This window comes from Lepidochelys olivacea (assembly GCF_965140295.1).
Source record: "Lepidochelys olivacea isolate rLepOli2 genome assembly, chromosome: 19".
In the NCBI taxonomy this organism is placed as follows: domain Eukaryota; kingdom Metazoa; phylum Chordata; order Testudines; family Cheloniidae; genus Lepidochelys; species Lepidochelys olivacea.
In genome coordinates this window covers 9,092,552-9,117,800 of record NC_140429.1, presented here as the reverse complement: position 1 = coordinate 9,117,800, position 25,249 = coordinate 9,092,552, and the positions used below count along the sequence as shown (strand labels likewise).

At 37.8% G+C, this 25,249-nt stretch overlaps 1 protein-coding gene across 2 annotated transcripts in view; it reads right to left on the bottom strand.

Moving 5' to 3' along the window:
- Positions 1–650: 650 nt before the first annotated feature.
- The window catches only part of MACO1 (macoilin 1), a 52,062-nt gene continuing 27,463 nt past the window's right edge, over positions 651–25,249 (bottom strand). For both annotated transcript variants that reach the window (XM_084652236.1, XM_084652237.1), the window contains exons 6-11: positions 23,247–23,745; positions 11,069–11,227; positions 9,749–9,931; positions 6,272–6,392; positions 3,907–4,081; positions 651–2,535 (exon numbers count right to left, since the gene is read on the bottom strand). In XM_084652236.1, coding sequence (XP_084508362.1) covers positions 2,333–2,535; positions 3,907–4,081; positions 6,272–6,392; positions 9,749–9,931; positions 11,069–11,227; positions 23,247–23,745 — 1,340 coding nt within the window. In that variant the 3' untranslated portion in view covers positions 651–2,332. The remainder of the gene's footprint in view (positions 2,536–3,906; positions 4,082–6,271; positions 6,393–9,748; positions 9,932–11,068; positions 11,228–23,246; positions 23,746–25,249) is intronic.

The window sequence follows — 25,249 nt, the reverse complement described above, 5'->3', positions numbered from 1 at the left end:
GGGAGCTCAAAGTTTGAGGGGCCTAAAAAGAATTTCCAAACTAGGATCACCTACCACAGCAGCCAAAACGAGAAGATGTACTAGACAGACAGCTGGCTTTCCTAAAAGAAACTAACAAAGGCAGATGAAGAGGTCTCAATATAGAAGAAGCGAGCCTATGGGTGAAAGCAACTGAAGATCCAGTAGCAAAGGACTCCCCTCAAGCAGATATAGCCAGAAGCTGGGGGGTTGGTTCTCTTTCATATCTTGTCCTAGACAAGGACGATGATTATACTTCAAAGTTTTCTCCATGTGTCTGATGTCAGAGAAGGAAAAGGACTATAACAGCAATGGGTTGGATCTGCCACCCAACCTCACAGAACATGTTGTTTTGATTCTAAAGAGATAATGGTAAAAAAGCCTCCACACACAGAAACGATATGCTGGGTTTATATGGCCTATCAGGATATAAGAAACTTATGCTCTTCTTTCTGCTTTATAACAGTGAAGTCATACTGCACAGATGAATTCTTACCTGGAGTAGCAGAGAAATAATGTGCAAAAAGATTAGTTACCAATTTTAGATAACTCTTTAAACAAAATGAACCTGTCATATCCGGCTAATCAGGTCAGTCAAAAAGGCAAAGTTTGTTTGTTTTTTTTATCTGCAAGAAAATGTTTATTCTTTGTAAACCCCACAGAAAAAATAATGCAGCCAAGACCAAGTATTTAACGAAAGTAGTGCCAGAAAGGCAGCAAAATGGGGGAACCTCAACACAAAAAGTCAGTGACAATATTTCATGTTTTGCACAAAGATGAAAAACCTATGACATTTCTGAGTAACACTTTCATGGTGACAATTACACAAGATGATTCAAAAATGCAAATGACAGCAACATGCACACCTGGCTAAAGCTAGAAGTTTTATCCCAAAAGAATAACTGTGATTAAAATGATGAATCTTTAATACTTCTATTTGATTGATTTTCTTGTCCTACTTCATTTTTTAAATGAGGCATACATGCCAATTAACACGAAACCTTTAATTTTTTTTTTTAAAAGAAGAACTTTGTCCTTCCAGAGTCCACTGCAGGTTTGCAAAATCATAATGTTTGGTTTGTAATTTTGCTAGTTTCCAATACAATTTTGCTTCCCCCCTTCCCCACCCCAATCTTAAACCCTTCAGAAGTTGCCAGTGCAAGCACTTTCTACCAATGTATAATATACATTTTTACTGAAATCTTTGTGCAATTTATGAGTTGCTTTTAAAAACTCTTTAAAACTCCTTGGCACAACAGCTGAGAAATATTCAACTCCATTTAAATTGTCAAATACAAGATGTTGTAAATATAAATCACAGCTGAATAAAATTAAAAAAACCCCCAGAACTGCAGATTTATTAGCCAGCTTTGCAGTCTCTTGTATACAATACATTGCACAATTCTGCCTTCACAATAACGCTTCCTGTATTAATATTGTGCCTTCTCAGATGTATTATAATCAAGGCAAGTTACAGAACACTGCTGATTTTGTATCAAAATAAACAGGAGATGTAGCCATGGTTTTTAATGAACATCCAAATTACCATGAACAATTTGCAGTAGACTCTGTAATGAGCTTGATATATATATATGCTAGATGACAGTGAAGGGGGAAAAAATAGTTTAACTATCAAGTTTCCTCTTGAAATGTCTTCTCCCAAGGCACTGTGAACAAGACTGTTAGCAATTCTCAATGACTAGAAACACCAATGGGAATATTTATATTTCACACAACAACCACCGTCACATCATCTATTCTCATTACTTATTCTTTCCCTTAAATGATGCCCCTTAAATGTGTTTGGTCCTTTGAGGGGTAATCAAATTATTTTCTGCAACATGACATACCTTTATTTAATACATCTATAAATCAAAGCTTTGTTAGATTATTTAACCCTTTCACTCTAAAAACTAAAGAATTTTCATCATTATCCCTTCTGACTCTGATTTGCAATTTTAGCTTGATTATTAAAAAAAAAGAAAGGGTTCAGAATCAAGCAAAGCCCTGTGTTTTTCAAGAGGAAACCATGCAAGAGTACATAAAAAGGCAAAATCGGCTACTTGAAAACCAAGAGTTGTTTTTAATGCATTGGCCAAGAAAAATAAATTGCAAAGTTCTGTGAGGTTTTCTAAAAATTTACAAGAAAAAACAATGGGCAGTTCTAGTCAAATATTGATGTTCTTTTTTCCCCCTTTCTGTTTTAAATGACAAATACAGTCTCACACAATACAATTTCATCTTGACTGCAAGAGATACTCCTGTGCGATGCCTTCAGTTTGACAAAATTGTTGGGCAAAAAGAAAGTTGGCATTCATTTTTTCAAGGGTTGATAAACGGAGGCATTGGGATCAAGTCCAGAAGGGCTGGTCTCCACAAATTTGGAAGAGTAATGTGGGGAAACAGGACTCAGGGTGCTGGTGGCTGCATTGTATGTTATGCTGGGCATCACTGCCATAACTTCTGCTATCCTCTGTTTTAGGTCCTTGATTTCCTGGTCTTTTTGAATGATTTGCCCTGGAACAGCAAAGAGTGTCACTTAGAACAAGCAGCACATTTTCATCCACCACTGGCAGCCCGCAGACGATAGTTTGAGAAAAGCGGAGAGAGAAACTGACCAAGCAAAACAGCCAAAGGAAATTCAGGGTTCTAACAGCATCTTGGCAATCCACACAAAGACTGGTTTATTAAAATTGAACAAAAGTTAATGTCGATTTGTACTCCTCCATAACGACGGTCAGAGTTTAAACTATTAGAATTCAGTAGCAGAAACAATCTTTCAGCACAACGTTATCATCTGGATGTCCACACTTCCTCAGTTTGCCCTTCACTAGCACCCAGATGGAGCAAGAAACGTGAAGGGACTGGTTTTTTCTATTTTAAGTGTAGAATATGTTTATGCATCCTTGCAAGACCATTCTGACTATAAGCCCAGGCAAAAAATAACCCCACAATGACTGAAACCTAACAAGTATCTACCTTACTAGTATTAAAAAATAAAAAAAAAAAAAAATGCAGCAGGCAAGTAAACTTCCACAAGGCTGCTCTGATGAATATTAAATGGAAAATCCAATGCATTTTTCTTCTTTGTTTGCACAGCAGAGACAAGTAGCTATTAACACAGGTCTGGGAATGGGCTGGTTAGTTAATGTTTTGCTCCCTCTTCTGGCTGCAGTGGCAGACTACAACAGTGCACGCATCCTAAAAACAGTCTCTGTTCTTTCCCACTCCTCGAAGATATCATGGTGGGTTTTTTTCTTCTTTTTAAATAACTAGAGAATATTTGCCACAGTTATTAAAATATTATGGTAATTAAGATGTGAGAACTGGGTATTAAAGTATTTGACAAAATTCCTTTTGCACTTTCTAATTTTTTTTATGAGAGACAAGGTGGGTGAGCTATCTTTTATCGGACCATCTTCCGTTCTTGAGAGAGACATGCTTTCGAGCCACAACGAGCTCTTCATCAGGTTTGGGTAATGACTTCTTTCCCAGACCTGAAGAAGAGCTCTGTGTGGCTCGAAAGCTCGTCTCTCTCCCCAATGGAAGTTGCTCCAATAAAAGATATGAGCTCACCCACCTTGTCTCTCTAGTATCCTGGGACTGACACGATTACGACTACAACTACAGTGCAAATAACATTCTTTGAAGCTTTTTGTTGCTCTGGTTAGAGAGAGAATTCTGCAGTATGAGGAACATATGCATTCAGATATAACTAACACACGCCAACAGAGGACTTTATTGTCTTTGATTCAACAGTAGGGGGAAATGAGGTGAATCCTCTAGGCCATCTAATTCATCCCTACAGATAGGACAGAGTAATCCCTACAGTATATTTTCTACTGTTTCAGTTAATAGTAGTAGGTGAATAAAACTACTGTACTTTACCTTGGGCTATCTCAAGCTGCCGTTTTGCATCTCCTAATGCAGAGAACAGATCCAACTTAATTCTTGTCTCTGCACTCAGGCTGTTCTCTAAGTGCTGTGTTTTATCTTGCATGGCTGAAAGTGCTGACATTAACACCTCAGTATCCTTCTCATTTTCCTTGTATTTCCGCAGTTCCTGAAGAAGTAATTAAGACAAAAACGTAAGTCATGTGGACTTTAAGCATGAGATGTATAGACAGATCTTTCTTTTTTCCCCCTTAGCACACCACTGGGCCTAATATGCTGTCAAATGGTAGTTAATTATTGCATGTGATATTATAGTACCCTTAATTACACGTGGCTTTGTACAAGTGAATAAGAATACTGTACAAACATAATGCAATGATGTGAGAAAAACCCATTTACTCTCCCCACCCAACCCCTCAGCTCTATGTTACTGCAACCTTTGCTCTCTCTGGAGCTCATCACCAGCCTTGGAGTGCCAGCTGGGGAAGTAGGAGTTGCTCACTGTGGAACATGAACTACTGCGGTTTGGGATGAGGAAACAGAACCCCCAAAATTGAATTTTATATAAAGAACTTTAGATTGCTAGCTGAACTGATGTAGATAAATGGACAACAAAAGATCTGCTCCCACTGTATACCGTTTAAAACGGTAGTTCTCAACCAGGGATACATGTACCCCTGAGGGCACAAAGAGGTCTTCCAGGGGGTACATCAACTAGCCATTTGCCTAGTTTTAAAACTGACTAGCAAAGTCAGTACAAACTAAAATTGTATACAGACAATAACTTATTTATACTGCTCTGTATACTATACACTGAAATGTAAGTACAATATTTATATTCCAATTGGTTTATTTTATAATTATATGGTAAAAATAAGAAGGTAAGCAATTTTTCCATAATAGCGTGCTATGACACTTTTGTATTTTTACGTCTGATTTTGTAAGTAGGTTGTTTTTAAGCGAGGTGAAATTTTGGGGTATAAGACAAATCAGACTCCTGAAAGGGGTACAGTAGTCTGAAAAGGTTGAAACCTATGGTTTAAAGTGACAATGAGTAAATGTGACACACTGAGCTATTACAGTTGCTCAGGAAGAACCAAGAGGTAACCACACTTCTAAATTCACCTGGGAACTGTTCTGGGCTTTCTAACTATTTCACAAATCCAGAACTCCATCAAAAGAAAAAAATAATTACTTTGCACAGAGACAACCAACCAATAAGGCTGGAAATACAAATATAAATATTTCACAATTAAAAAAAAGAAATATTAAAAACTAGTATTTTTAAACAGAGAAATGTGTAAAACAAAATATGGAGAAAGGCTCTGCAGAAAAGGTATTAATGCGACAACAAAACTTACATAAAAGTAACAGTTTGAAAAACGCAAAAAAAAACCCAAACCCCAGTCATGATTGGTAATGACTGCTTATTTTTCAAAACAAACATTCTTGTAAAACAGACTGTGCTTGGTTTTCAGAATACCTATTTTGGCAATCCGATGGAAAGCTGGGATGTATGTGCTATTTGTAAAAAGTTCACAGTCAGATCATGAAGATTAAAAAACATGTCAGAAGACAGTACACAGTAAAAAAAATATCCCCATCTCAAAGTTAAGGATCTGACAAACAAATTCTCAGTTCAATATCTGACTGTGCCCTTAGAAGCATGTGTTTTAAAGGGGAAAAAAAAATCTCACTCATTTGAACTTTTTTACCCACTTTTGTTACAAGCAAGATAAGTGTGTGTAACAAAAATTAAAGAAAACAATATTATTTCAGTTTTACTTCGGCTGTACTGTGTCTAATCAGTTTCTGTTTGTGTGGGACTTTCAAGCAGCAACAGGGGAGAGGAAAACATAAATAATGGGAAACCATTGACTGCAAAACAACAGAAATACCAGGTAGGTTCAGGGAGAGATGTAGCCTCAGACTCTGCTTTCAAAGTTTTTTAAAGCTGAGTTGATTTCAATCTGTTCCTTCCAACTTTTCCACTTTTACCAAACATTATTTAATCGTAGTAAGAACCTTATTCCTTATCAGGGAAGAGGAATCTTACAAGGGCTTCTGGGCTGGCAACGTGTTCCTAGATAGGGGCATGCAGGGTTAGAATTTTGAGTTAACTTATCTGGATCAGCTGGTTTAGGGGGAAAAAAACCTACAAGTAAACAACAAGGTGGTGAGGAGGTAAGAAACTATTAATTTTCCTCACCCCAAAACCCTAATGTTAGACGTGCACAACACATCTGAAGGGCTCAATTGTGCAAGATGCCGAAAGTCTCCTAGGAAGGTCCACCAATTTAACTGAGGGTGGAAGCACTCAACAGATTGCAGGTCTGAGCCCTGAGTGCCTTCTTATTACCTGAACTTTCATTTCTAGTTCTCGTATCTGGTCTTCTTTCAGCTTTATATCAATTGTTAGCTTCTTGCATTCGGTCTCCAGCTCTCTGATACGATTCCGTAAAGTTTCAGTGCATTCTCCTCTGTGAAGAAAGTGTTATCAGAAAAGAGAGTGAAACAAAAATGACTTCTATTATTGTCCCTGAAAGGTTCAGATCAGCCAAGTTACTATGAATATTCCTGAATAAAATGAGAAAGGAGAATAATATTTTTTTTAAATGAGAGAATTTCCCTTGTGAAGTTAAGACAAAAGGATGCAAAAACATTACCCAAGGTTATGCCTTAAACATTAGGAAGTTTGGGACATTTGTGAGCCATGTATAAATGAAAAAGCAGGAATTAGTATTTCAGATATTTGGGGGCTCAATGGATTAAAGCCATCCTATGTTTATGCAGTGCCTTTCATTTTGAAGAATCCCAAAATGCTTTCCAACTATTTATCTGTAGCATCACCAAAATGCAGCCACCTCTGGAATGGAGAGTGGTAACCAGCCAGAGCATGGCACCTTGGGTACAACAGTGGAGGTCTGAGATAGAGAAGAAATTTTTGTCAAGGTTGCTGGATCAAACCTTGATTCATAGAAAAAGAACTCTAGTGTCTTTAATATCCATGCAGAACAACAGGTAGGGCCTTTGTTTTTTAGGTATGCACATAACGCAAATAGTACAATGACTCTGCATGAACCTGATCAATGTAAAGCATATACATTACCAGGATTCACCATCTTGTGAATTTACTATAGCTGGGTGCTAAGACTCAACACCCAGAACTACATGAGGAAACATTTCCTACTTCCTCCCACTGCTTTTATGCAAAAAAATTACATAAACTAAGATTCGATACCATGACAGATATTTGATTCCCCTCCCACCAAAAAACCGAAGTCAGCTCCCTGGAAATTCCCCCTTTATGTAGAAAAGAAGAAAGGCACGTCAGTGGCAATAGCTATAACTCAGCTATAGTCTACAATATCTTTAACAGGGCTCGTTTTCAAGCCTTAGATATTTTGATTAATTCTCTAGAATCATGAAAAATGTAGACTTTAAAAGTTGTTTCCTAGTATGGGTGAAGAAAAATTACACAGAGGATGCTAATATAACTGCTTTGTCTTCAAATTTTATTTCACCCATTAAAACGTTAGCTTTGTGTTAGGGATGAAACTCTAAGTTACTGTGAGAAAGATTTTTATTATACCCATTTTCATATGCTTATTCAGCACACAAAGTAATTTATTTCTAGACACTTGAATTCACTAAGACATGTCTACTGGATAGTTACCAGAATGATAAAAAACACAGTTGCTGAAATTTATGATTCTGTTTTATGGTACAAACTAATAATTTTGTACTAATGGGTCATGTCAGTACCAGACATTTAAATTAAAGCAAAATTCCCCTTGTGGAGTTCCCCAGATTTGCCTTTTGCCTCTAAAAAGTCTCTTGTATCAATGATCTTTCAGGTATACCTAGTTGCCCTGAAGCACTTCATTAACTTCAAGATTCTCCTTGCAGGTAGTCTGGTAGACCAGGTGGCTGCTCTCAGAGATGCTATCAATACCATTTCATGGCAGCAAATGGTTATATGATACTGTCAGCATCTCCCTTGACAACATAATCCAGTGCTGAGCACATAAATCTTCAGTGGGCCCTACAGGATTTGACCCTTAGGGACTAAGTGCGATATCTCAGTGACTCACTCAATTGTCTTCAACCCAGAGACCAGAAGTCCCAAGTGATCAAAGATTTACTTTTAGCTCATCTCAAAGAATCTGCCAATATACTACCACTTCTTTCCTCCCCCTCATCCATTCCTACATGATAGATTACAACAACACATTTTCTATATTTTAAGTGAAGATGGAGTAGGCCATGCAATTACAGTCAATTGCTTTGGCAATTACCCTATTCACACCAAACTTTTCTTGGACATTTAGCAAGCTAGAGGCCAGCTTCAATTTAGCAAGATAGTTCTTCAAAAAACGAATGAGAGCACAAGTAGAGCACCACTGAACCTCTGACCAACGGTGCTTTCTTGAATGTGTGCAACGATTCCCTTTGTGGTTTTTTTACCTTCAGAAAAAAAGCAATTTCCCATTAAATACTCTATTAACATATGCCAAAGGTCAATATGTAAATTACTTTTTACATACAAACCAAGCTCATGTAAGAGTTATAGTATGATAGTACTCTGCACACCTAAGATCAAAATAAGTGAAAACACAGTGGGATTTACGTAAAATATTTTAATTATTTTCAGAATCAATTTACAAAAACAAATATTCTTCCTTTCATAAACTATATAAATCCTAAAACAAAAGAAGTTCTCTTCAAACAAAGAAAATATAGTGATAAGCTAGCAAGTTTGTTATGGTTTGCAACTTAAAGGGGCACCACCAACAAGAAATCTGGTCTATTTAATAATAGCTAAAAAAGTCAGTTTTTACATCCGTCATCACACATCCCATGCCAAGTCCCCTGGCCATTTTCTCTCACATCACATTTTCCTATTTTTAATCATGTATTTCTCTTCCCTTTTGCTTTGTGAAAGGGCCCACAACTGACAGGGCAAACTGTATATTCAGAGGAAACTGTAAAAATGCTCACACGGAAGTGCAGTTTAATGCACCATATAAACAAAATGAATAAATCAGGGAAAATATTTTGCCCTTTCATCTTGCAACTGTAGGAATCTTTGGCCCCAATCTTGCAAGTTGCTCTACATGGGTGGACCCCTGTGCCTACATAGGGGCTCACTGATTTTATGCTCCATGTATTTGCAGGGATCTGCTGTGCAAACCAGTTGCAGGACTGGGGCCTTAGACATTACTTTTAACTTTAGCCACTGCTGAAAAAAAAAGCACACGAAGTGAGATCTTTAAGTTGATGGTGTCCCTTTAATATCTGACTCTCTCTCTCTATCAAAGGACATCTTGCTTTTGTGCGTAGAATAATCTAAAGCCTTTTCAGTTTCTTCAATCCCAAAGAAAAGCCTATTAAAGCAAAAGGTAGGGCAGGTCTACACTACGAGGCTAAGTCAACCTAAGTTACACAACTCCAGCTACGTGAATAACGTAGTTGGATTTGACGTACCTTAGGTTGAACTATTGTGGTGTCTACATTGCGCTGGGTCGACGGGAGAAACTCTCCCATTGATAGGCTGACCAGATAGCAAGTGTCAAAAATCGGGACAGGAGGTAGAGGGTAATAGGTGCCTATGTGAGAAAAAGACCCAAAAATCGGGACATCTGGTCACCCTACCCATTGATTTAACTATGCTTCTCGTTCCGGTGGAGTATCGGAGTTGACGGGAGAGCAATCTGCAGTCGATTCAGCGGGTCTTCACTAGACCCACTAAAATTGACCCCCGATGGATCAATCGCTGCAGCGTCGATCCACAGTAAGCGGAGACAAGCCCAGAGAATAAAATAGAGGTAAGTACCTGGTAGCAGCAGCAAATGCAACAGCACGTGCAGCAGTTGCTTCTTCCAACTTCTTTCTTTTCTTTTCCTCCATCAACTGTTTTTCTACAAAGGCTCGTGCCTCTTGCTCTGCTTTCAGTTTTTTCTCCAACTGGCTGATGGTTTGCTTGTCTTTTTGTTTCATTTGTACAGCATTATGTAATCTGAGGAATAATAGGTATATGCTTTGTTAATAGCTTCTGATACTGAAGATTCACAAGGCAACAGCACAATGCTGAGAACTGTCTCCATAGTCTCTGCAGCAGTATACATTGGGCCCTATCTTAGGAGGTGCTGTGTGTCTATTGGCAATCCTGCGCATTCTAAACTCCTATTGGCAGGAGTGCTGGAATAATTTTAATAGTGGGTGTGCTGAAAGCAGAAACCATGTACTTGGTTGTTATTACTACTTCAATAAAAGGGGTGCTGCCACCATTCTTGTCAATGACAAAACTCCCATTGGCTTGAATAGATGCATGATTGGCCCCAATGATACCAGTACGAAAAGGTACTGTGTTTGATTTCATCACCACTGGAAAAAACAGGAGAATTCTTATTTGACAAATAAAGATAATATCTGTATGGAAAAGCTTTCAGACTTCTACGAGGCTACTACAAAAGAGGAAGTAAAATGAGTTGTATGACCTTTAAAGCAATCTCTTAAGACATTTCTGTACATATATTTTCAATGTCACTTCAAAAGTGTAAATGGTGAAGGCAAAATAAAGCTCTTTAATTCTTTGGAAAACTCATGTAACCTATGTTGCTTGCAAAGAGCTTCAAATACCTTTAAGATGAGGGCAAGAAATGTTTATATGATGGCCAATTTTGAACAGTATAAAACCTTAACTTCTTGGTTGAGCGTATTTGTTTTTTTAAACTTACTTTATGCTGAAAGACTATTCTAACATGAGAGGGCACAGCAGGGAAGACAGGTTACCAATTTCACTGAGGAAAACATTTTGATAGAGAGTTTATAGGAGTTTTAGAAATGTGTCATCTTCAACTAGAATTGAAAATGATAAGGCTACATTTCGAAAGCCACATTTCCACTTTCAAATAAAATTGCCCTATGATTAAATAAATCAGATGCCTTGAAGATAAAATGGACAAATCCTGCTTGCCTTATTCTGATAAGGTTATGCTGACTCATATATGAACCCTGGGAGCACCAGTGAGAAAGTAAGGTAAATAGGATTTGCCCCGGTATCCAGGTTAGTATGCTGCCAGCCTTTAACAAAGCAGAACATGCTGCATTTGCTTGGTTCATAGTCTGTACACAGTTCTGTAGCAAAACATACTTGTTCTGAAGCAGCTCATTTTCTTGTCGGAGCTGTCCGATTTCAGATCGAATTCCCCGCTCCGTGCTAGTCAGAGAACTGATCTGACTCCGCAGCTCCTGTTCAGTTTGCCTGCTTGCCTGCAGGTCAGCCTTTAACTTTTTAATATCTTGTTCCAACCTAAGATAAGGAAAAGCATTAAAAAAAAAAAAAAAGAATTTCAACTGTAACTCCCCAACCTTCCCAAGGCCCAATTTTTTATATTAAGTTTACAATTTAAAAAATAAAATAAAACACAGTAAACATCCCTCCTGATATTCCATTGTGTGTAACCCTTGTCCCGCCATACCCTCTCTTCCCTATCCTTTGTCATCCTTTGCTATTTTATGTGCAATTTAGGTTGCAAGCAAAAATCTGTCAATTTTATTTTCCTATAAACCACCACTGCACAACTATGATACCGAACAAAAACATAAGTATCCTTATTAAGTACAGCCCATATACAACATTACAGGGGTATTGTATGACATTTTTACATTGACAGATACAGAGTACCATCCTCAGGAATTACATCTTTAAAATGCACGGTAATAAAGATCCCTATTTTTTTCAACAAACAGATAAATCTCCTTTTCCCTTCTCAAACAGTATAAACATTCATAACTTTTTCAATTTTATATTTATCCTGACAAAAAGTAGCATGTGTATTCTAGTTTCCTCACACAAAGTACCGTGACGCTGTAACACAAATCCTACGGAATTAGTCTCTAAGGTGCCACTATTCCAAATATGGTAACTTTAGAGACATTATGTCATTCCTGTTAGTTTCCTAAAACCATATGCATTGAGAATGCATGTATTAAGTTTTACTGTGTTTACTATAGTTGCTTAGAAGGTGAAAACATCCAAAAATAAACGTGCTGCACTGATTACTTGATAAAACCGTATTACGAAGTCCCTTCCGTCACTCTCCCGTAATTTGTTAAACTACAAAATGCAAACAAGTTAGTTTTAACCAATGAAAAGAGTAAATTAGAAGTTAAAAGACATTTCAAGACTTCCATCCTATTTTCTCAGCTGATGTTTTGATGCCTATACTAAACTAGATATCTAAATACAGTATATTCAGAATTTTTAACAGAAGATGTGAAATGAATGATGCAGACAAATTAACGGTTGGGTAAATTTGGTAAATCCTATTTGGAAAACACCTTAATGATTGAAGAATTATTTGAGCAGAAAAAAAAATCAGTAAAAATTCTGATCAGCTACCTTCCTCTTTTACTGCTTTGAAGTTATTAGAGGAACAGAATGGTATGCAATACACCAGCCTCTAAAAGCTGCAATTATGAACCCTGAAAGAATCTCACTCTTTACTTTGTATACATTTGTAAGCAAATTTGTTCATTATACCAGAACAACATTACGAGTTCATCTTAACCACAACTGTATAAAAATCGAGAAATTCATAGCAAATACTGAAATCCCATCTTTAACACCTCTTGGGCTAGTAATAGGGTATACCAGCTCTCCCCAAGAACTGATGATCTAGCACTTTATCTATTCAAAGCACTACCATTAAGGTTCACAATGCCCTCATAAGGTGAAGCATTAATACACACCATTTTACAGACAGCTTTGTTGTGAAAGGTTAACTGACTCCTCCAATGACACAAATGGAATCAATTTCACAACTGGGATTAGAACTTGGAGTTTTTAACTTCCTGTTTGGTGCTCAGACCATGTCTTAAATCTGGAATGCCTTCTTAACTGTGGAGTTCTTGGTTTTTGTATGCTTTTTTTGGGGGGGGGGAGGGATGGGGGTACTTCATCCATCAACTGTTCCAAATACCCAAGGAGTGTGTCTTTAACCTTGATTCCCAGGTAGATAGGACTGGTCTGGTTACGTGTGAATGAACAAGAGGTCACAGTACAAGTAGTTTTACAGCAACAGAAGTATTGACATTGACATTAGGCCCAATTCCTAAAGCTGCCTGTATATGGAAAGCCACCTGGCTGCAATGGAAGTTCCACATTTGGAGAGTTGCAGGGCTGGGTCCAAATAAAGCTGAAAAGAAAGCAGTAAGCTGCAAGACCAGTACAGAACATATACAAAGTGGGCCAAAAAGAAGGAAGGGAAGATCTGTTTACATTCCTGAGGACTTCCTGCTCAGGAGATGGTGAGCGTGTCAGTTTTTCAAGCCCCATGACCATTAATATCTAAAGCTATTAACTGGAACCTATTATTGAAGGAGGCTGGAGTGTCCATCCACAGATGGAACCACATTCATGGACTCTCGTGGGAATGTATTTTTTTAAACTGAGAGTATGAACCAGAGTTCCACCTTTAAATACCCGAGTCAAGCTCTCACTTAAAACTGGACACAAGGACATACCCATAAAGCTCTCATCACTACTTTGTGTTTCATGTGGAGGGTGTTTGTAGCATAAGCTTTTTGGAGCCAAGGACTTGGCAGTTAAGTTTACAAGGGGGCTCCAAAGGCTCAAACACAGTTCCTTTTATACTAAAGGAGCTTAAAGGGCTTGGGGTAATTCTTCTTGAGATCTGACAGAAGTCTGCCCTTCATTAAGTTATTCATTACCAGCCAACAAGCTGGTGAGATTAAGCTTCAGAGAAACAAAATTTTGATCCAACTCTGGGAGTCCCTATTGCCTAAGAAAGGTCTGTAAGGCCCACTGAGGTGAAACATAGTCCAATGAACTATGTTCCAGCAGAATATTAGTGTTTAAAAGCTGATGGTGCTGCTTGGATTCACTATACTTAAAACACTGAGTTTCTTACTCTGCAAAATTGTTTCCTCTCTCAGCAATCACAAAACGCAGCCTACTCGGAAACCTTACTATTAAGCCACTGAGAATCTGAAGGAGCCAAGAACTTTTGACCATGAAACCTTTCTATATGAACACTCAAACCATTAGTGATGTGTCAATGGATAGGATTAAATCTTTCAACAGAAGGGTGCCCAAATAATTAGATTAGATGACTGACCTCCCCCACTCTCATGGACTCATATTAAAATATTTTTATATTGTCTTGAGTGTCCACCATCTGAGATTCAAACATTTTAACAACTAAGTCCTGTAAATTCCATGTAAGCCAATTAGATTATTAAACCCATTTTACAGTTGGAAAGTTGAAGCACAAAGGGTTCAGTGACTTGCCAGACATAGCACATTGAGCCTATGGTATTGTCAGGAATAGAATCTAAGAGTCCTTAACTCTCAGTTCCTGCTCTAACTGAGAGACTTAAAATGCTTCTGAAAAACTTCGTCATTATGTGTTTTTAATGTAATGGATTGCCATGTAATGGAAACCTCCAAGCACAAATTAGGAATTCCAGAAAGTTATGGAGAGTATTCATGCATGAAACAGAATTATCAATATTAAAAACATTACTATGACCAAAGCGTCCAAAGGTCATGGCCACAGACTTGAAAGATGGTAGATAAAAATCAGTAGTGCAGGAACCTGGAATGGTTAGAACAAAACAGTATAAAGAGGAACGCAAGCTTCTTTAAAGTCAATGGCTGATAAAATCCCAGGGGAATGCATCAATTACAAAAGAATTGACTGAAAAACTATTTTAAAAAATAATCTGGGCAACATTTTAAAAAACAGATTACAACTATCCCCTTTCATTATACTGTATTTTATTGTAACCTCAGCTCTAGGTTTAAGCACTATTAATGCAATTTACAGAGAAAATAAAAACTTGCTATAGCAGTCACAAGAGCATCTAAAATGTACAATTAAAAATCTCATTATAATGGAAAGTTAATATCTTGTCACAATGTGAGAAAACCACCATACTAAGAAACCTGGATACCACATTTCCTGAAATATTAAACCCAACATCAGCACAAAAGAAAAACAGTTTCATTTCAAACCCTCCCCCTTTCCCCCCATTTCTTGTTTTCCCTAGCACCAACTGAGGGCCCATCCATCTTACAAAGTCTAATCAAACAAACATTTCTAGCTTAGACATTTTCTCACGTAGAGAGCCAGTATATAAAGTTCTTCCCTATGTACAGGGGGAATAAATCATTTCCAAGGGGAATACAAGATTTTTAAAATTCTCCCTCTCCCCAAAACAAAACACATTATCAAGGTAAACCAGGGCAATAGCAGAGAGGTATTTTTGCTGTTAGAGACAGGCTTGTGCTCTGTCTCTATGCCCCACAGTACTTTGTACTATTGTTGCAATGATGAATGACCCAATCAGACAGCATTATTTTTTCCACTACACTAGTTTCTGCTTAGGTCCCCTGCACGTTTTTTCCCTACTGTGTTTTCCCAGTAAACCAGGAAACCAACAAGGAAAAAAAATGACTTATAGAGCACAATTCCTTTTGTTGCTGTACAAGCAGCAAATCATCTTGAAACATAATTACTTTTAAAATAAGGGCTTAACTGCAGATTGGTTACCACTCTGGGTTCCTTGTCTGAGGCCTGATCCTGCAAGATACAATTTCTTGATCCCAGATACTAAAACAGTTCATCAGCCCATCACCCCAAGATTGGATGTCTTTCCATACTTATTTCAAATAAAAGAGGATGATCTGAAAAATAACTCTGTTTCAGACAAAGACTCCTGGATATTTACACCCATTTAGTGCATAAAATCCCTTGTTGCTTAGTTTATTTACTCACTTTACACATAACCAAAATCTCTAAGCACCTGGGCATCTTACACTCATTAACACGATGTAAAAATAAAGTCCCCCCAAAAAACAAAACAAAATAAAAAGACTCAGTTACAAACTCTGAAATGCTCTTCTACATAGTGTTATGAGACTTTTTATTATGTTCCTTTTCTTGCCTAACCTGCTGTCATAAATATTCCCTGCAGTAATGCTATCACTTTAAAACAATCAATATGATTACACTAAGTTGAAGTTTCCCCACTACAAGTAATATGCTGTCATAAGTGGTTTCCTTGAGCATTTTCTATATACCAAACAGTTACAGACAGAATTGAGACAGAAACCTTAGTTCTGTTTAGAACAAAAGGTAGAGTCAGAATTGCTCTAAGTGGTCAGCAATTCAAAAGGTTGTGCTGTTTTTGAATAGTCCATGGTTTGGCAGAAGGAGGGTCAAGGAAGTTATATAAAAGGATCCTAGGAATACCTTTAATTAAAAAAAAAACACCTCAGCTCGTGAGCCAGGCTAAAGTATTCTGCATAAAATGTAACCCAAAACTGAAATTTGTTACCAAACCATCTTAGGACTGTTCAATGGATTTTTTAATTAAATATTTGAATGTAATATTTATGAACAGATACAAACACATTTTTAACTGTGTTGTATGTTATCCAAAAGGTTGAAATTACTGTCAAGAATCTGTCAGGTTTCTTGATGTGGAACAGCCTACTAGGATTCGTCTTCCTTTCCCAAGTGGTACATGCTAACCCCCCCATCCTGCCCCCCAAAAAAGTACAAATATTGTACCTGGGAGAAATATCAGAAAGAAAATCTTAAACTTCATTATGGGTTATTCCCTGCCTAAATCTCTGAGACTGACAAATCCGGAGTAAGTGCAAATGATCAAGTATTCAAAATGTCAGGCAAGAATGACAACACTTCAGCACTAAACTGTGTATTTAATATAAGAAGATGTGGAAAGAAGTTCCCTCATGCCTTCCTATCTACCTACTCCCTCCCACCCCTACTCTTTTCTGCCTCTGTATGAACTCACACAGCTGTCTCCCATTCCCACATTTGTCTTCTCAAAATGTGGAAGAACTCTATTTCTGATCTAACACAGACCATCCCACTAGCACTGAACCCATCTTTTCCCCAAACCTACAAAACCTAAAGTCTTTTTGTAAATCTATTTGTTAAATTCAGGTTCCTAGTCTGCAACGGAATCTTCTTCAGGATTTGTCACAACTGAGAATCTGTACTATCAGTAAAAGCGCCACTCCAACACTAGTTGGAGTAAAGGAGGTCATATTAAAAAAAAAAAAAAAAAAAAAAAGCAAGAGGCAAAGATAGCCCTCTTCCTTTACCTATGGCAGGAGTTCTCAAACTGTGGGTCAGGACCCCAAAGTGGCCCAGGACCCCATTTTAATGCAGTCGCCAAGGCTGGTGTTGGCCTTGGGCCCCAGCAAGTCTGAAGCCCAAGCTCCCGGGGCTGAAGCCAAAACCTGAGTCCCACCACCCAGGGCTAAGGTTCATGCCCCCGCCCAAGGCAGAAGCCCTTGGGCTTCAGCTTTGGCCCCCGCCCGGGGTGCTGGGGCTTAGTCTTCAATCCCTCCTACTGGGGTTGTGTTATAAATTTTGTTGTCGGAAGGGGGCCACGGTGCAATGAAGTTTGAGAACTGCGGACCTATGGCATTGTTAGACGTTTTTGACCTCTTTTATTTACATGTTAGGACAGTCCACTCCCAAATATAAAGAGACTACAGGACCCAAGTGGGTCAAATCCCATTTTGGGGGAAGAAACTGTGCATATTGCAGTAGCTTGTAAAAATGGAAAGGCAGGAAGGCAATGTTAGGTGGATACATACAGTTTTAGGCCAATCACAGGATCCAAACCATCCCTCTGGCTACAACATTTGAACATATGGGAGTTGAAAGGAAAGGGTGACACAGCAGTAAACAACTTGCGTGTCAGCCAGCACCTGGCTCCACAAATGCTGCTACCTAACACTTAGACCCCTTCTTTATGTTGACCCCAACTCTACTCCCAGCTATAAACTCTTCACTTTATTCCTGATCGAATTACCTCCTTCCATTCCCCGATTTCCAATGTATGTTCCCAGAGCTCCTGAGCCGGTTTATTTTTCTTGCCTGCCTTAGTCCTATTATACCTCAGTAGGCTTTGAGGATGTCCCCTACTGTAACGGACGGGATAAAAGCCTTCTGGGGTATGTTAAAGCTACTTCAGACAGACAGGCAGCAGTGTGGAAAAAATAAGCTCAGAAGCTCTGGGGACATTAGTGTGCTATAGAAAATGGGGAAAAAATCTAGAGCTAAAATACAGGAAAATATATTTACCTTAACACCTTCAAGTTTTGCTCTAAGGGTAACCCCAAGTCTTGTGAGAGCAGGGAGGAAGAAAGGGCATGAGCCATGCCCTGCTCCACAAATATTCCCCTATGTACAAATGTAGCCCAATTACCTGAAGAATTCAAAGATACCCACAAGGATAACTAATGCAAGAGTAAGCTGCTTCTCTGGGTTCAGTACTTCATAAGCCAGGAGACAGCACTTCAGTGGATGTCAACACTTTTGTCAAGCTGTGCTTTTAGAGGCTCTCTTTTTGCATGCAAATAGCCAGCAGCAAGTTGTGATCATTACAAAGAGGCATCTTGTTGTGGCAAACCCCAGCTTTTCTGGTCCTTTTTGCACTACAGAAGAACGAAAGCTTTAGCTATGATCATGATTTGTACTTGTAACACAGTCCAAATCCATAAAATGGAGGGAAAACTTGCCTGTCCCCTAGAATGGATAGTGAGAAGATACAGGATGCTAAACTAGCTTGCTCTGGTAGCCATTAGGAAATTATCTGAGTCTATGATGTGTAAAGAGGTACCAGATTCTGTCTCTCCATTGGCCTGATTAATAGAACGATGTAAAATGAACAGTTTGGATGAAAGTTGCTACAGAAATACAAAGATTTCAAGTTCTTTTACAAACATAAAACAGGTCTCACAAGAGATTGGGAATATCTCCATTTTACTGATGGAGGCAGAGAGAAGTTGGTGTCGCAGACCTGACAAATGCCACTGCCAGGATTAAACCCCCAGAATCCCTCTGCTGTAGCTAGCTGAACCACAACCATTCCCTTTCATTAGCCAAAGAAATGTTAATTGCAACACCTAATGACACATTTTTAAGAAAAGGGAACTATAACTCCTTATCCAGAAAAGTACAAGTACTAAAATAGTTAACAGTGAAGACTATCTCTGTAGTTTCATACAATAAGTTTCACATACATAAATTAAAATTGAAAACCTTCTTTATCAGAATAAAATACAACCCCCATTTTTGAAAGATGGCGATTAGGTTCTACATTTCAGTATCGTATTTGAGCTTTGGTTTGCTTATGTACCAAAGTGAACTATTTGAAATCAAGTGGTTTCTTTGGGAACAAAAACTGAAGCGTTAACAAACTAGTTAGTTATTTTTTGTCAGTTTTCAGAGAAGTTCAGGCAAACTGTCTTCACATAAACAAGGAAAGTTTCACTTCTCTTAATGTGACACTTTCAGTTCCATGTCAACATTTGACCTACTTAAACATTTTAACTAGATAAAATCTTCCGAATTTATTAATTGCTTTCCCTGCTTCTTTTTATTAACTTAATACACCACAGAACAAAAAAATGTCCTGCCTTCAGAGAGGGCTAACAATATGCATAAAAAAATTAAGCTACTAAAAAAAATTACTTGATACTGCCCTTTTAAATATTGTAGCATACCATGCAATATCAACTTAGAGAAAATATTATAGAGCATGTAGTTTTACTCTGAAAAGTAAATTAAAAATGGCATTTTAGGGATTCATATTTATTGTATCTGAAGAACCAGCAATAATCTTGTTTCAACAGCCACCATAAGGGGAACTTTAACTACATCTAATACGGCTCAGTTAGTTTAGGGCCATATTTGTGAACAAAAAAAGAACACAACTTGGCTTGGAGATCCTAGAGTGAGTTTGAATGTTATGAAAAGCATCTTTTTATTTGAAAACAGAACAGATTTGATCAGCAATCACTGAGACAAACATGGAACCTCACACTGCATTTTTTTATAGTTGCTTTTTAGACTAGAGTCACAATTTAACCACACAAGTTAGAAGTTCAGTAATTAATGCCACTTAAAGTGGAGAAAACAATGAATAAATGCTTTACAATATAGGAACAAGGGCAGTGACAAGTGAAAATAAACAGCTTGAGTTTAATTTAAATTAAACTCTATCCCTCCACATGGAAAATTTTTTCAAAACACCAATTTTTGTATGTATCTAAAGACACATTAGTCAGAGACCCAATGTAAACTAGGAGTTACACTGATAGTCTAAATAGAAGCAATAACTGATGCATTGTTCCAGTTATTTACATTGGTAATAATAATATCAAGCAGCAGCAAACAGAAAATTAGTATTTTAAAATCTCAATGTAATCACAATGACAACTTGATGCAAACTAACATCTGTGGCCCAGTATATAAGAATCTCAACATATATTTAGACACATTAAAATATTTTGTATCTTAAATCTGGTCCCTCATGGACACATACAGAATAAAAATATTTTCATACACAGGCTGGCAGGCCAAACTATAATGTGGAGAATTGGTACCGCTCTTCTCTTTTCTTGGTCCCTATGATCAGTTCATTGGTAAATAGTGGAATTGTGACTAGAACCAGGCAACATTTTTTTCAGCAAATAATAAATCCCCCCCCCCCCAAAAAGGCATTTTTGTGGCACTGAAATTATTTCAAATTTGGGTTGAATTTTTGCCAACCTCTCTCTCCCAGCAAACAACAATTTCAGAAGCGTCAAAGTGAAATGTTTCAAAAGAGTTCAAATCAACATCTGAAATGTTTCATTTGACCCTAGCAAATTTTTTTCAGTGTTTTTGTTTCAGAAAAAAAAAAAAAGATAAAGAAAATTATTCACTCAGCTCTAATTGTGACATTAGGGACATTGACCAGCTCTCTTCTTTTCCTCAGCGAGCAGAAGAGTTATCTGATCTTTGTCTGGACTATATAGGCACAACTTCTACTGATGGCATTGCCATCTGCATCCCATTAACACAGGGCTGAATTTGGTTCCCAAGTAAGTTTAAGCAAGCCAGAAGCTAGCTAATTCATGCAGTTATTCTGCAGATACTGTAAGTGAGAATTGATCTGAATATTTCAAGAAGAGAAATGAGAAGAAGCCATATGAATCAGCAGAAGGTATGCCAATTAGTGGATATAATCATTATCAGAAGTGAAAAGGGTACTTTCATAGAAGTAATTGTATCCACATACTGTGAATCTTCAGAGATAAACTAGAGTCAAAATTCCAATTACCTAAAGGTTCCTGCAGGGAAAGTGTGAGCCTGACTTGCCAATTAAATTACCCAACAAGGACTTGCTGAAGTTAGACCAATGAGCATGCAACACTACAGAAAAGAAAAAGGAGATGCTAACAGTGAGATGTGGTGGGGGGAGGAAGAGAGAGGCAAGGGAGAAGGCATAAAGGTGCTACAGACTTATTCTAACAGGTCCCTATATCCCTGTTCCATCCAATTACATGCTGTTTTCTTTTCTTCAGATGGATCTGCAGTGGCACACAGAGCTCACACAAAGAACTTTGATTTTCTATTTGCTAACAAGGCAGCAACAATAAGATATTTAGATGGATTTCCACAGAAGCTACACAGAGGGTCTTCTGGTACTAATCTTTTACCACAGAGCATTCAGTGTTTGAAGAGGAGTCACTTACTACTCTTTTGCCTACTACATGATACCAAATTTGCTGCTCTCTGCTCCTTTTGGCTTAATTACAACTGACAGTTATTCTAGGCATCAGTGCTTACACATAATATGTAAAGGGCTTGCAGCAGGTGTTATCCTTACATTAGGTTTTGGTCTTTTTTGTTTGTTTACTTTTTTAAGGGGAAGAAGGTCTTTGTTGTTCAATAGCAGGATATCACTTTTTACAGATCAACAGCAAACATGGCCCTCTTGCTGTTTTTTCCCCTAGAAGTGTTCTGATAAACAGTGCAACAGAAGTAATTGATATGTCTGCAAATATAGCAACAACATGACTCAGCTATGGTTGATATCAAATAGGCAGTGTGTGTAGCAATGGGACCCAACTGTAGCAGTTCACATTTTTTAACATTTACTTTTTCCATTATATTTTACAGCAGCGATTCCTGAACTGCGCTCCATGGATTACCAGTGGTTTGCAAGGCACTTGTGGTCTTTCCTTGTTCCAGCTGTTAAATAGCATTAAAAATTAAAAATACATTAAAATGCTCTCCTAATATTACTTTTCCATGTTGACACCTGCCAGAGAGATGTTATCTGACTGCAAATCGGAGGTAAGAAACAAATGAACAGACTATCCATGAGACAATTACTGTATTAAAATATACTGCATGCTATGAAAGTTGGAGAACCCCTGTAGTATGGTTAGACTTAGTTATTTCCCCAGACTGTTAGTCGGGGGGTGGAAAAAAGAAACATCAGTGAAAACATACACACAGGCAAAATACAACTTCAGTTCTGTTATTAGCTTGTATCACTGTGTAGTAAAATAGAATCTTTGATCAAAGACAGCATTATACCATTTACCATGCACATTCTTGAAAGGTACACAGAGGTACTCTAGTAGAAAATACCGCCACCAGGCTGCACAATGTTCACTGCTGAAGAGCTGTTTTTCCCCTTTGGGGCAGGAATTTGAGAGGTTCACGTTCATTTTCTATGAGAAGTTTGCAACTTCCCATTTCTACCCCAACTAATAGCACTGTAAGTACCCAACAGCTTTCCATCTTTATTTAACTCTCAGATTAGCAACCATAAGGACATGTGACTTTTCAAATCATTACAGTCCATAAGACAGTGAAATTAAATTTCTGTGTACTATATCCAGACCAACAAGGTAAAACAGACTTGCAGGTGGAGTGTGAATATATTCCTTTGATAACGTAGCAGCTCATGACTTGCATTCAGTCCTGTGAACTGAAGATTTTTTATTTTTTTTTAAAGCAAGCCTTTCCAACATTAGACTTTCAAGTACCATGCCACCCTTTCTGCACTGGAGAAGTAAAAGACATATAGGGCAGAACTTGATTAAAAGCGTTCAATAAATTTGTAATGTGACTTTGTACTTCTATAGTGCCTTTAATCAAAGGATTGGTAAAACACTTTATTATGCCTCACAACAACCCTGTGAGGTAGGTGAGTATACCCATTTTACAGATGGATAAACTGAGGCATGGCACAGTAAAGTGATTTGCTTACGCTCACATAGGAAATCAATAGCAGAGTTAGCAACAGAAACAAGATACCCACCTCCCAGTCCATTTGTCTAATCACTAGGCCATGGGGCCTTTCAAACAAAGCCATAAATTGATTGGTTAATGGTTTCCTAAAACAGGGATTTCTAATCTACTGAAAAAGAAGCATGATGAAAGAAAGAGGTTGTTAGGCAATGAACATATCAAACTTACCTTACCAGTGCATCTGGTTTGCTTAGCTGGTTATTAGGAATACAGTTTTCCATTAAGTCCTTGTGTGTGCTTGGGCTCTTGCTAGTGCATTTCTGTTTTTTCTCAGTTTTAGTAGATGAGGAAGGGATGCTCCCATTAGTTGCACTGTGACTGCGAGGTGAGGAGTTCACAACTCCACTGGCATTTTTGTAATTTTTGGATGAGGCAGTGCATGAGTCCTCTTTTAAGAGATTTTCTGTACTTCCAACAAGATCATTATTTAATCTTTTACTATTGATATGGTTTTCCATATATTCAATTTCTTGTATTTTAGAGTCTACTGGTTGTAAAATATTGTTATTTATTCCAAGGTTGTGTTTCTTGGCATCCTTGTCCTTTTCTTTCCCCTTTTCTCTATATTCTAGCTCTGGCAATGTTGTGGATAATTTTTTATTGGCTGGAATGCCTCCATTGTGTTGCAAAAGTACTGAGGAATCCATATCAGATAATCCTTTGGCTGCTGCAATAGTAAGAAACCGAGATTATTAAATCAATCTGTTCTGTGGCTTTAATAAACTGTGTATCTATTTTTTAAATAAATAAATCATTAAGTAAATGGCAATCCTTTTTAGTGACAACCACCATCAAGGTTATATTTAGGAAAAAACATATCAAATACACGTAGATATTTAAAAAACTAATTTTAACAAACTCGGTAATTTTTCGGTACAGACATAATTCTATAAGAACAAGTTCAGTTGTAGATACTTACTCTAAAGGGTAAAGAATAAATACTACTAACTGACCAAATTACAAAAGTTGCTACTAAATTGATGAAAATTTAGAGACAATTAACTTAAAATCTAATCAATTTTAAAAGACCTGTGCTATCTAAAACTACTTTTAATTCCTCTGCCTCAAGTCCCCTCCAACCCCTGCCATTTTGTGTGGTTTTATAAAATTTTTAAAGTATTTCTCTCTTTTGTTACTAAGTGCAAGACCTCAGCAGGGGAAACTGTGAAACTGACTACACATAAAGTGCTGTCAAAGGCAGAAAGATCCACCCCCGCAATTTTACTTGTTACTAGTAATGATGCTAGGTAAAAAAAGTCAGACAGGAGTCTGAAAGTTCATAGACTTGTTTTTTTAAAAAGAGGACAAGATTTTATCTTTATCTGGAGAAAAGGGGGATTTTACCAACATATCTTAATTAAGAATATGAAATGACTACAGATCTCCAGAGGTTTAAGATGAATGTTCATGTTCATATCCAAGTCTAACATTCCCAGTAAGTATAATTGATCTCCATTTTATTACAGCAGTTAGACAGCCCAGGAAGTGTATGATAGTTATTCCTGGTGGTTAGAAACTCTGTTCTGCTTCATACCCAATACCATCAACAGAGTCAGGCAATGGATACTCACTAATGTAATACACCTTTTCTACATGAAGCTTCTAGACCAATATACAAAACAAAAAGGTGAAACTTCATATGGAGGCTTTTCTAAAAAAAGATGTGTTATAAAATTGGTTTTTCCATTTTGTAAAATTAGTTTCACACTGTTTTTGGTAAAGGTTAGGGCCCTACCAAATTCATGGCCATGAAAAGCGCATCAGGAACCGTGAAATCTGACCTTTTGTGTACTTTTACACTATACTATACAGATTTACAGGGGGACACCAGTGTTTCTTAAAACTGGGGGTTCTGACCCAAAAGGGAATTGCAGGGCGGTTGAAAGGATATATGGGGGGGTCACAATATTGCCACCCTTACTTCTGCACTGCCTTCAGAGCTGGGTGGCTGGAGAGTGCTCCCAGCTCTGAAGGCAGCACCCCGCTAGCAGCAGTGCAGAAGTAAGGGTGGCAATCCCATACCAGGCCATCCTTACTCCTGCGCTGCTGCTGGCAGCAACTTTGGCTTCAGAGCTGGGATCCCGGCCAGCAGCCGCCGCTCTCCACCTGCCCAGCTCTGAAGGCAGCACCCCGCTAGCAGCAGCACAGAAGTAAGGGTAGAGGTACCGCAA